The sequence below is a fragment of the Acanthochromis polyacanthus genome, chromosome 6 (genome assembly GCF_021347895.1).
Source record: "Acanthochromis polyacanthus isolate Apoly-LR-REF ecotype Palm Island chromosome 6, KAUST_Apoly_ChrSc, whole genome shotgun sequence".
Lineage (NCBI taxonomy): Eukaryota > Metazoa > Chordata > Actinopteri > Pomacentridae > Acanthochromis > Acanthochromis polyacanthus.
The window spans coordinates 20,991,962-21,005,752 of record NC_067118.1 but is presented as its reverse complement, the minus strand read 5'-3'; the positions used below and the strand labels follow the sequence as shown (position 1 = coordinate 21,005,752).

Sequence of the window (13,791 nt, the reverse complement as noted above, 5' to 3'; positions counted from 1 at the left end):
TGCTACATCCCAGCATATGGCCAGTCTGAATTCAAACCCTAAGCTGGCATAGAGATGTTTTTTTTTACGCTCACTTTGTCTTTTTGAAGACAGAAGCCTTTTTTTGTGCATTTACTATGGTAATAGCTGTGGATTGAATAGAGCAGATCAGTGTAGTGCATAGTGCTGGCTTTAGGAATCACACACCAACATTTCTTATAAACAGAATCACACTCTCTTGTTCTGAATTAGACTACATTTAAAGGACTAGTTCAAGATTTTGATACACACTGTTGCGGTGGTTACACTGAACTCGCAACTTATGCAGACCTTTTTTGGAGCAGCTGTTTCAACTCTTGGCTTCAGTTCAGTGAAAGTGGCACAACAGGCATGTGAGCAGGGCAGAAGTGATGCCTATACAATTGTACATACAGTCTACTTCAAACTTTACAGGTGTGTCACCTAGGGACCTAAAGGAATGCAGCGTTGAAGCAGATCAGGTGAATGGTGACTCAGCCTGGATTGGGGCTGCCTGTTGTAGCCTTTCACCTCTTTTGCAAGGCAACATTATCAAAGGCAAATGTATGAGGTCATGCGATGACATCCCATTAAGAGCATTTCAAACACTGGCAGACCTAGTAATAATGATAATTACACAATACAGCTGTTGGTTCAACCCTCTGAACCCTAAGGAGTTTCTGTCACATTTCTCCTCACTGTGGGCTCATCTTTTTCTGCAATATAAAATCATACCCCTCAATTCAAGTACTATAATAATGGCCAGAAATAGGAAAGTTTGGAAAGAGATTTCACAGTGCCTTTTGTGCAACCCCCCCCCCCAAAAAAAAACAAAAAAAAACAAAATGCATAACATACTAAAGATGTTTTACTACTTACATTTAAATTGTTTTCATGCATGTCTCCAATCTGCATGTCTCCTGTCTTTCTCTTGCAGTTTAGCCCATACATTTGACAAATCACAGAACTTCTATAACACGACATTTGTTCACAGCTGAGTAGACTGAGCTTTCAGATTGTTCAAAAGAGAGCAGAGTTTTTTGGTTTTACAAAATCACCAAGGTGTACACTGTTTATTTTTTGGGGATTTTTAGACGGAAAAAAAAGATGTGACACCCAGCGTTTGTGTGTGTCTGTCTGTCTGTCTGCCTGTTAGCAAGATAACTCAAAAACGCCTGACCAGATTCACATGAAATTTTGAGGGGATGTAGACTATGGTAAGAGGAAGAGCTGATTTAATTTTGGTGGCAATCCGGAAAGGATCCTGGATTCTGAATCACTTTGAATTTTTTTGTATGTTTTAGTATGTGGTCCAAAATAGGACAAAAACATCATAGGTTAGTATGTCGTCCAACAAATTGGAGCAAGGTGTCCAGAAAGCTCAACTGGTTAAGAAGGTGATTTGTAAACAGAACTGTGTCAGAGACGCAGGTTTGATTCCAGCTCATGATCCTTTACTGCATGGGTTTCCTGTTTTCCTCTCTATCCTTGGCGGAGGTCTGCACTCTCTGAGTGCTTTTCTAGTAATGGATATGAATCCATATCAAGCTCAATAAGACTTTTTGTTCTCTAAGCAAAGATAAACTACTGTACTTTCGGATATTTTTGAGCAAGAGCAACAAGTTTATGCGTTGTCATCCCTCCGTGTCTTTTTCTCACGTTGTCATTCCCATTGTGGCCGACTGGCTGACGCTCCTATGGGAGGCCAGAGAGCTGAGGTCTGTAATTGTGGCAGGATTCGTTGGCTGCTGTCCACGCTGTTGTGGTCCAACTCTGTCAGCAGAAGCTCTTTCTAAGGATCTGACTACTGGCCTCTTAACACACTCTGTGTCACACATACACACAAACACACCCTCAAACACAAGGTATTGAATACACACAACCTGCAGTCACTCACAAAGGCAAATACATTTCTCACTATTATTATCTTAATTTAACTACATGGTCCTGTTTCAGTTTTGGTTCACAAAGTACCATTTTAGGGAGGCTTTGCTCAGGGGACTGTATATTCCCATCAAACTATATTCAAACATGCATTTTTAGATTTATGACAGACATACTTATTAAGTGGACATATTTTACTACCCTCCAGGGCCGCTCGGGTCCCACAGCCGTTTGCCTGTCCCTGGTTAAGAAGTTAAATTGGGCCTCAGCTGCTATTGTCAATCATTCTCTCTCTCTTTCACCCTCTCCGTCTCATTAAGTCCATCTACCCCCTGCTTCCTCCCGACTTCTCTTTGATCCTTCAGCCTGTTGCATGTTGAACTGAAGAATTACAGCACCACCAGTTCCAGTCTGTCATATTTCCATGACAGCACGAATCTCCCCTCTTCCCCACCTCATCAGGTCAAGAGGTCAAAGGCTTTGTTGTCATGTGCTCAGACAAACCAGTTACACCTTCACTCTATTGAAAATCTTATCCTGACATTACACATTTGGACAAACTGCCCGAAATCCTTTGTTAGAGTCATTTCAGGGATTGTGAGCCATTCTGCGCTGCAGATGGGTTAATTGTGTTAAAATTTTTAGTCAGATTAATCATGATGATGGATTAGTCCACATTAACGCCTTAATTCTGACAACCCTAATTTTTTGTGAAATAAATCATTAAAGAAATTCTACCTTTGTCTTTTCCTTTTTCCATTGAGTTAGGAGACTTTATACTACCATGAAAAATGAGACCACAATGAGAAAAAAATGTCACCAGAGCAGAAAGCGTCCAGAAAGTGCTTGGGGTTCAGAGGGCTAAATAACATTTCTTATTGATGAGCAGAGACTTAGTCATTCTCAACTTACTTCACAATGTTCAAATGTAGTGAGCACTACTTATGTTTGTCTTTGATTATGTGTTAATAGTCTCACATGTTGACATGTCACAGTGGGAAAGCACAGATGTTAACAGTCATGTGAATAATGGCTCTGTTCTCTCCAAGTGTTCTAGTTCAAGTCACTTTTGTAATTTATACTTGATTTTCACACATTAGCATGCCACACTGTCTACTGTGAATGCCTTTTCAATTATTTAACATTCAACACTTTTGCAATCCAGAAAAATTAAATAGATTATTTCCTTCCTTTTCATTTTTGCACATTGGCAGTGGCTATAACGGCCTTTTAGGCCTTCACTGATAGCCCACTTTGTTAATAAACTGGTGTGGTGAATGATGGTTATGTGTAGACTGGAGATAATGGGAGCTCATTCGTAGTAGATTATAGCAAATGAAAGCCCGTTGATCTTACAGTGGACCTCAGGTCGTGCGTGACACGCTGTACCAAGCAGCTCAGCTTAACACCTGCTTTTCCCAGGGAGAGCACTACTGTCTCCAGGGTGAAAGGATCCTGTCATAAAACGGGCTAAGTGAGTGTGTGTGTGGGTGTGTGCACATGATGATAGATGTGTGTGTGTAGACTCTCTTTTAAGGGAAGTGGCTTTTATCCTGTGTCCGTTCAGTGCGGCCACTTGGTCAGAGAGCTGTGAAAGGGACACTATTCCCCCCAGCAGCAGACAGAGAGCCCCTTCAGCACACCGGAGGGGCACAGAGAGAGAGTCCCTCTGTGTCTGCATGTGAACTGAGGGGGGAGAGAGATGGCCATTGACCCTACAGAAGGCGACGGAAATGGAGAAAGGCCAAACATGTGTTCATCTGCCTTTCATAATATTAGCGATCTAAATATGCTGATCTAACCGTCTAAGTCAGGGCTGTCATACTCATTTTAGTTTAGGGGGCACAATCTTCAATCTGAGAATAATAACCTATAAATAACCACAACTCCAAATTTTTGTTTGCTTTAGTGCAAAAAGAAAAAACGTATTTAAGGAACTATCTTTTTTACAAAACATTTTGAACAACCTGAAATTTCTTAAGACAAATAAATTCAATTTCAACAATATTATGCCTCAGTTTATCATTTACACATTACAACTTACAGATCACAGAGTGTCTACAAAGACACAAAACATTCAGTCATGGATATCTGGAAGTGAACAATATAGTATTTTACTTTATGATCAAAACGACAAAAGTCAAAAAACAACAAAAACAAGACAAAATATTACAAAAATGAGACACAAGATGACAAAAAGAGACAACACGAAATAAAAGAAAAAAGAGACCAAAAATTTGACAAAAAGGAAAAAATTGAGACAAATGAGACAAAAAAATTATATTAATGACAAACGAGACAAATAATGACAAAAGCGAGAAACAAAACGACAAAAAAATAGACAAATAACACAAGCGAGACAAAAAACACAAAGAAAGAACAAAGTGAAACACAAAATGATAAAATGATAAAAAATAATAAAAATAAGTAAAAAAAACACAAGCAAGACCCAAAGTAAACACAAAATGACAAAAACGAGAAATGAAACAGTAAAAAATGAGACAAATGACAAAAGTCAGACAAAAAAGACAAAAATAATAAAAACAAGACAAAATATTACAAAAATGAGACACAAAATGACAAAAGACCAATGAGCAATCTAGTATTTTACTTCATAATCAAAACAACTTGTCATCATCTCGAAATTATTTAAAATTTACAGTTTTACAAATTGATAGTCTGCAAGTTAACTCTGTAATTTTTACACTTTACAAAGTCCCGTGGGCCGGATTGGACTCTCTGGTGGGCCAGTTTTGGCCCGCAGGCCACACGTTTGACACCCTGGTCTAAGTAGAGACATACAACCAGCAGCTACACTGTAAATAGATGTACTTACTGGGTGTGTATGTGGACTGAGAGTGAAACAATTACAGCTCCACATTGTTTGCAGAAGTAGGCTGCTTATGCATGTTGTGTTTGGGCCCACAGTGACAGGTTCACAAGCACAGCAGTGTGTTTATTTAGATCTGTTTCCCTGTTGTCCTGTCCAGTTGAGGTTTCATTGGCAGAAAGCGGTCCAAGTATGTCAGACTCCTGTTGTTACAAATGCAGCTGAGCATGACGGACTTGTCTGTTTCTTCTTTGGTGCTCATACCACATGAGACAATAACTCAATGTGAGCATCCGCTCAGATGTCATTTTGTTGTGTGTGGAGGTCCAAGCTTGAGGAACCGCTGCTTATTAGATTCAGCCTTTATGGCTTGGTCACACCCACAAATTGTGTGATCTGTTAATTACATTGGAAGCACAATGAAACATGCTGTCGTAGAGTTGCAGTGATTTCTCTCGTTGTTTTTGTGTAAAATTATCAGGTTAATTTTTGCCTTGGACCCACTGCAATGAGCTTAAGAGAATAAATGTGTGTATTGGTCTATTAGCTGTGTAATGAGAAGTAATACTAATAGAAAGATGTGTTAATGATGAATCATTAATCAATCAATCAATCAATCAATCAACCTTTTTTTAATGTAAACAACTAAAACTTAGCTGCTAAGGCAGAAGATGAAGAGCATGTTAGGGAATGTACTGCAGATTAGCTCTAGTATCTGCTAGTACCTCTTGTTGTTTAATCAGATGGAAGGCTGCTGCTCGTCTGTTGTGTTTATTACTGCTGTGATCTGAGCAGTTCTGTTTTGGCATGGACGGCTCACCGTGGGTATGTTTTTGTTGAAATCCAGATAGTTAAATCATTATGTTTGTGATTGTTATTACTCCGCCAAGGAACGGCGGAGTTATGTGACAATTGGCATACGATCAGTTCGCCCGCTACATATTTAGGTCAAGCGATTCAGTTTCTGCACATAATGTACAAAACACACATCTGCACTCAGTGCAAGTTCATTTTGTTTGTGGGTACATCTATATTAAATGGCCATATTCTGTGGTGCTGTGATTTCTGCACAAATTTTCTTAAGACTTCAGTCATCAGAAATGATACAATGACTGAGCAACCTTGACAGAGTACTGCACTCTCTGAGTGCTTTTTTTGTTTCAGTTGTGTTGTGTTTTGACTATGATTGTTGTAGATGAGTGAATTGATTGTTGGTGTATGTGTGGCTGAGCATCTTGTGAAGGTGTAGCTAGCAGTGGGCCAACGTGACAAAGATTTAAGAAATGTTTAATGGCTTCTGGCCAGTATTTGCAGAGACAAAATGTAAGTTAACTTCTAATTTTGCCATGAACAATACTTGGCACAACCAACACATAATCCACAGGTTGGTCTAGAAGCTTGGTTTACTCTTGATGCAAGGTGTCCAGCGATACAGTAGATATCCATAGCATAGAATTCAATTTGTAATGACGCATTAGATTTCACCTGTGGATGAAACTGCCACTACTCAAGACAGATGCATCTTGTGCAATCAAGAAACAGTGTCTTTCCATTCTTTATTTTACTTTGTGATATATTGCAAAGTAATATGCCCTCCTATCCACCTACAAAAATGGTGTTACATGTAGGTAATTGCTAGGAGGTACTGTGTTTAGATAATTTAATTCATTGTAAGAGAGAGAGAGATGATTGTGAGATTTGTGTTAACTAGATGTGTGTTTCTGAAGAGCAGCACATTACTGAGTTTCTCTTCAACTTCTTTTAGGTTTTTTTAGGTTGTCTTCACTGCCAAGTCAGAAACTTGTAGGAGGAAACACCACAAACACTGCATTTACAGGCATTTCAGTGAATCTGTCCCATAAACGTCACTCAAGCATATATGCCAAATCCTTCCCCTACCTCCTTTTAAATTAATTCCACAGATTTACTGGCAAATGTATGTGCCTGTTCTGTATATTCTCACTGGTAACCTCGCTGCGTGTGGTCACTAAAGGCTTTGCTGATCTCAAACAGACCATTTGCGACTTCCCCTACTTCACTGTCTGGATAGGATCCTCAATGCTACTGTTGCAGAGCCTGGGGCGAGACGCCAGCCGACCCACCACAACATAACAATGCAAGGCAGAGCTCCGTGGCTCTGTGGCTCTGGTCCCAATATCCCCCACTGTCTCTGTGCTGCTGACCTCACATATTTTATGGGGTCTTAGGCGTTCAGTGGGCTGTCACGGCTCATTAGGAGCTTTAGAAATGAACTTGCACAGCAGACTCTCTTAGTGATTAATAAACATGGACAGAGAGAGAAAGCGAGACAGATAGGAATGGGTAGGGCAGAAGTTCACAGATGGGACCACATTCTGAGGAGTTTATTGTGGCCTATAAATACACTTGTTGGCTCATAGACATTGTGCATGTACTGTATATCAACATCTCTCCTGGACTTAATGTGATGGCTGAAGTTAATTGTAGAATAAGTCAGGGACTTTGTCCACACTGACAGAACTAAAATTCTGAGGAAATCACTTGTGTATATTTTTATTTTACTTGCGTTTACTCCATAGTTTCTATCTGACCATCCTTTGCCCTCCCCAATTCAGCTGACAGCCTAATGGCCGACCAGAGGTTATTTATAGGTTGCTGGACTGTGCCTCATGGCCGAACATGCTGCATACCAGACACAACTGATGAACTCTGGAGATTGTTGGCAAACAGCATGAGAGAAACCGCCCCTCTCCTTCTCTAAAGGGTGGTGCTGGTGTTTGTATTACTACCAAACACTTCCACAGCAAAGGCCAAATGTAGTGAGTAAAAAGGAAGGAAGGAAAGGAGATGAACTCCAAGCACACTCTAAGCATGCTATTCTCGCTGGAAGTGATGACATTAGATAAAAGCAATGTCAGTTAAGCCACTAAGAGTGGTCATTTATTTAACGGATGCAGTAAAAATGTTGTATATCCTTTAAAGGTCTTACGTGTCAAGAGAAACATCTCAGATTGGACTTCCCCTCTTGTCTTGTATCAACTCCAGCTGTATTTCTTGTGTTGTCTGTTCTTCCCCTTCCATCTCCACTTTGTCCCACACCACAGTCATTCAGTCTGATCTCATGGTAGTTCGTAGGAAGCCATCAGTGGTGGTCGGTAAGAGGAAGTTCCCATGGCGATGGGGTCGCTGTAGGCTATAAATATGTGGACTACGTCATGTTGGCCGGTCAAAGAGCAGGTGAGGACGCCTGCTTAGAGGAGCAGTGAGAATTTGTCTTGAATTGTTCCCAGGCTCTATTACTGGCTGGACAAGGCCCAGTATATCTGGCCTAACAAGTTATTAGCCCTAGGTTGACATGGTAACTGTTTTATTTAGCTGTAACTGAATTAAATCTACTGAATTTTAGGAGGTTGACTTACTTTAGACAGTTTAAAACTATCTCATTCCGTTAATCTAAAGAACAAAGCTAGTCCATCTCATGACATGCTTTTGTTCAGCCATCTTGAAGTGAGACTTTTGAAAGAAGAAATAATACAATCTTTCACAATCATTCAGACATTCTTAAGTCATTGGTTAGTCATTCATAAACAGTAAAACACATGTCCAGGTTTAATGTCTGCAGTTTAAAAGTGAAAGACTAAGAGTCTACAGATGTTCTTAATTACTATTTAAGCCAGGACAATTTTTGATTTTGACAAATTGGAAATTGAGTTATGATTGTCAGGCTTAAAGGGGAACTTCGTTTTTTTTCAACCTGGGGTCTGTTTTCATATGTCATTTCATACATGTGAGTGATGGAGAAATGAATTTTCGACATAGCTCCAGTATTTAGCCAGGCAGGCAGCTTAGCAGCTCAGCTAGCGAAAAGTATGGGTCAGCTGGCCCCCCCGCGTCAAAGTCCGCCCTAACGTGCTTTTTGCCCCACACTGACCGGCTCAGATAGTCTCAACGAGTGTCCCACAACATACTAGAGATGAGAAGTGAACGAAAACCTCCACATTACCTGGCGATGGCTCTTTGTTGTGGTCTGTAAACCGAAGTTCCCCTTTAAGTCCAATATGTATTATGTAATAGATTTAAAACGTGACAGAGCATTAATACATAGGATGTAATCAAAAGTGTGCCTGTCACACAACAAGAATGTAAAATCATATCACCTGTCACAGTTTAAACCTTGGAAACAACTGCAAAAATTATCCATTTAGTTGTCTGCTAAGAATTAATAGCTGAGTATTTTGATTATCAATTACCCAGTGTAAATATTTTTGGAAGAAAAAAAACTAAATTCTCAGGTTTTAGCTTGTTAAATTTTGGGGGGTGCTTTCCTCTATGACAGCAAAGTAAATATCCTTTGATTATTGACAAAACAAGTTATCTGAGGTCATCTTCTTGGGTTATGGGAAAACCTGATTTTTTTCCGCTTAAAAGACTAGCAAATAATTCTAAATAGGAAATAAGTGTCACATCAGTTAACAAATAATCTAACAGATTATCAGATCATTCTCTAGCGCTGATACAGCACTGCAGAGAATGGTCTGTATTTCTATAAAAGCCAATCACTATCACTTCACTGGAGCTAAGCAATAGTGTCCCCTCATGATACTGACAGGAAAATTGTTTTAGTGCAATATTTGCATGCAGGGAGGCAAGCACTGCTATTAGAATGGTAAATGGTCTGCACTTACACGGCGCCTTTCTACCTTAGTGGTACTCAAAGCGCTTAACAATGTGTTTCTCATTCACCCATTCACAGACCCATGGTGACAGAGCTGCCATGCAAGGTGCTTGCCTGTCATTGTGAGCAACTTTGGGTTAAGTGTCTTACCCAAGGACACTTGGACATATGGAGGGGGGCGAGGCCTTGAACTGCCAACCTTGAGAATAGTGGATCACCTGCTCTTCTTCCAGCTGAGACACAGATGCCCAAATGGATAAGAGTTGAATTTCATTTAAAAGGGCAACATGTTGATAGTGATATGAAACAAGAAAGCTATAACTGTTGCCACTGCAACTTGCTAATTGCATTGTTTTGCTTTGTGATTTCATTTTAAAATGGAATCATTATTTAGTCCCTGTGCTAGTTGCACTCTTGGACCATACAGTCCACTGACATTGGACCACTGAGCCAAATGATATTTCTTGGTCATATTGAGCATATTAGCATGTTTCGCTAGTGTGGCATTTTGCAATAACGCTCATGGAAATGTCATTAACATTGCAGGTATTTGATCAATTAGACAATTCTTGTTGAGGTTGGTGTGGCCCAGATTTTATTGCAATCCATCCAATAGTCATCTTAAATTTCTCTGCAACTAATGTCACTAAAACTTGTAGTGCAAGAGCTGTAGCAGATTTGTCTCAATAAAACATGAGGTTTGTTTTATATATATATATTTCATAAAGAGTGTTCTTCCTCTGTCTCAGAGGACTGTGTGAATTTTCAGCCCTGTTTAACAGACTCTAACGACCATTCCTCTTCTGATTGACACACATACAACCCACACCAAACTCAAGTCTTCTGACAGTGGGCGTGGAGGTTATTTCTTATTATACTTCTTATTCTGCTCATGAATAAGTAAAGAGGAGGTCTGAGACACACTCACCCACTTACCAGACACATGCACCTGCTCCTGGATGGCCGCTGGTTATGTACACAGACACACAGACACACACACACACACACACATCCACACCCACTGACAGAGATTCCTGGTCTCCTCCTTTTCAGCCCCCATCGTCTTTGTCCTGATTGCAGCCTCAGGGGGTAGACAGTTAGGTGAGATGGCACTGCATGTCTAATGTCTTAGCAATCTATTCACACTTCAAAGTAATGCTGCGCAATATTGCATTTTTCTCTTAATATGACACTCTTGCATAGAAAGAGATTTTCTTTCGCTGGTATTATGCAGAGCATTGGGGCATGAATAATGCTCAGCAGTGCTCAGTTTCAGTGTCGTCGTATCCCCAGTTTACGGTTTGCGCTGCACACAATGGTGTCCAGGAGTTACTTATTTATTTCTGTGACCTTTCTCAGTGAGGTCAGTAAAAGGTCTGAGGAACCTGTTCAATAATTTAAGAGGTTTTCTCTCTAATGCGAAAGCTCTCAGTGTCCACAGACCACTTTCCTCAGAGGTGTTGAGTGATGGCTGTGGAAATAGGAAATGAGAAATGTTTTGTATGTTCCAGCTGTAAGGGATACTGTGGCTGCTGCTGTTTCGGTTCCAATGATCACATTCTACATAGCGGTGAAGTTATAAACACTGTTAGAGTAATCATATACCAGACGGTGTGACACTTTGAAGAATGGCGTAATCAGAGAGTCATCTTGAAACTTGCCCGTCTGTCTCTGAGTCATGAATCAGTCTCTCTCTCTGTCTGTCTGTCTTTACTTTGTGCACAGATTATTTGTGTTGCTACCACTCACAGACAGAGAGGAAAGGACTGGGATATGATTCCAGGTGATAAAGCCAAGGAAGTCTTCAGCTCAACAGAGAACATCAATGGTGAGACTCTATTCCCAGATGTGCATTCAAACCTTAACAAATGGCATTTAAAGGATAGCACTGACATTAATAACAATGTTTCATATTTTAAACTAATTTTATTAAAAGAATAAACAGTGCGTCAGTCTGACACTTATTATTTTCCAACTTCCTCAATCTGTCTGTGGCTGTCAGGCTCAAAGCCATTTGTTCCGTCTAATGAAGAAATCTTGAAATGTAGTAACTTTGGCTTATGAACACTGTAGTTATAAGTAAATGTTACACTACCATTAACACTGCCATAGTCTACATAATAAGAGTGATGCGAAATAAACTACAGAGCCCATAAACAATAACGGCCTGTGGCTGATAAGCTATATCAGACTATGGATACACTAATGGTACTTATCAGTAGAATCGATTCATTGTTGTTTTTCGTTTTTTAACCCTGTGAACCCTAGAATCTGCTGGTGGATTTGAAAGGTGTGTCTTTATCAAATTGCCAAAATTACACCAGTTACCAGAAACTGTACAAACAATCTCTCAAACTACACACCTGTGATGTTTACTTCTGTACTGAAAATTGTGATGCTTCATTAAAAAATATTTTAAAAAGTGTCCTAAATGAAACATTTGTACTAAATAGATTCTATAAAAAAATTCAGTGCTCCCCATTGTAACTGGGAATCCATTAGTGACTCAGCTACAACAGCTATATAACAAAAATTTATGGAGTTTTCAACTGAACTGCAACTTTTTAAATATTTTGTGGCATTATAACTTTGTTACGCGGCACAAACGACCTTTCTGAGTGTTCTCTAATGTGCTGTTTCCTCAGAGGTGCAGGACTTTATACTGCAGTGAAAAATGAGCCAACAGTAGATAAAAATATAACAGGAGAAATCGCCCATAAAATGCGTGGGGTTTAGAGGGTTGAATGTATTTGCTGTCAGAAGAAAGGTAGCCACAATTACCTGAATTGGGAAAAAAGTAGTCAAATTAAAGTATATTTGCTTGGGATAATAAGAGCTTGCAAGAAAAAGGAGCATTTTCTTGCGTGCCTAAATTCTTAAGAGGTTTTTTTCCTCAATAATATTCTCAGCTCAAAACTAATCCCTCTAAAACTCTTAAAGTTGGACTGTGCTCAACTATATGGAAGCGGCTTTTAGCCTTACTAAATGTTGATGTTTAACCTCAGACATCTGCTTATGTAGGCAAAGTCCTTATAGACAAGGCTTGCCACTCTGCAGCCACCTTGGTAACAACCACGACCAGTTATTTTGCGCTGACAAGACCAGCCCTTATCTCTATGAATATGGAGAGACATAGAATTTTCAGAATCATCAAAAAAATCAAAACTGCTTTAAAAAGCATTTAGTCCACAAATAGTCCTTTTACTAAACATGCGTTTAGATTCAATGTACCACGCTTGCATCAATGCACCAATATGATGGGATGAATGTTTTATAAAGCATTCAATTGGCTTTTTGTTGAAAATTACAGAATTTTTTCCATAAATGTCTTATCCTAATTTTTAAAATGGTGAATTTCCCCCTTACAACTTCTCTGGTGCAGGTCTCTTACCCTGTTTTTTCTCTTCAGAGTATTTGCCATGCTACATGGGAAGGCTCTAAACTCTCTCCTGGTCTTGCTCCTCATCCTCACCGTTGCCACTGCCCACGGTCGCTCCTACCCACGTTTTTCTCGTAATGACACTGAATTCCAGCACCTGGTGCTTCACCCGGACCCCTCTGTGGGGACGGTGTACGTGGGGGCCAGGAACCACCTTTTTCAGTTGGATGGATCAGATGGACTCCGACTGGAGCAAGAGGAGACGACCGGTCCTGTGAGCGATAGCAAAGAATGCATTCCCCCAGTCAATGAGCTCGACTGTGCCCAAGCCAAAAGAACCAGCAATCACAACAAATTACTGCTGGTAGATCCAACAGCACTGGAGTTGATCACCTGTGGCAGTGTACACCAGGGCACCTGCCAGAAACGCAGTTTGACATCAATCAAAAAGGTTCTCTTCTCCACTGAGAGGCCTGGGGAAACACAGTATGTTGCAGCCAATGATCCATTAGTGTCAACTGTGGGACTGGTGGTGGGACTTCGCGGTGGGGAAAGAACGGTGATGTATGTAGGTCGGGGGTATACTGCCGGCCACCCGCCCATCTCTACCCGTCACCTTTCATCAGAACCCATCTTTTCCTATGAGGAGACTGCTAAGCTAGCTGTGGCCGGACGTCTGTCGGAATATGACCATCATTTTGTGACAGCGTTCACGCGACGCTCGTACGTGTACTTTTTGTTTTACCGCCGTGATATCAAGTCAGTCTCAAGGGAGTACCGGACCTATGCTGCCCGAGTCTGCATAGAGGACACCTCCTACTATTCGTATGTGGAAATTCCTCTGGTCTGCCGATCGGTGTCCTCTCCTTCCAAGACGTACAATCTGCTCCAGGCGGCCCAGGTACTTGAATGTGTTGAGTCAAAACATTGTAACCACTCCTGCCAACTTTCTGTTCATCCATCTTGTGCCTCCCAGACAGATCCATCCAGGTGAGATATAGACTGTGCAAGGTCTCAGAAGTCCCCCTGTGGTGCCTTGCACTAAGA

The 13,791-nt window shown here is 40.5% G+C and overlaps 1 protein-coding gene across 1 annotated transcript in view; it reads left to right on the top strand.

The window, feature by feature from the left end:
- The window catches only part of plxnb1a (plexin b1a), a 76,687-nt gene that overhangs the window by 22,618 nt on the left and 40,278 nt on the right, over nt 1-13,791 (top strand). Inside the window, 2 exon segments of the mRNA XM_022193770.2 lie at nt 11,091-11,193; nt 12,775-13,645. Coding sequence (XP_022049462.2) covers nt 12,785-13,645 — 861 coding nt within the window. The 5' untranslated portion in view covers nt 11,091-11,193; nt 12,775-12,784.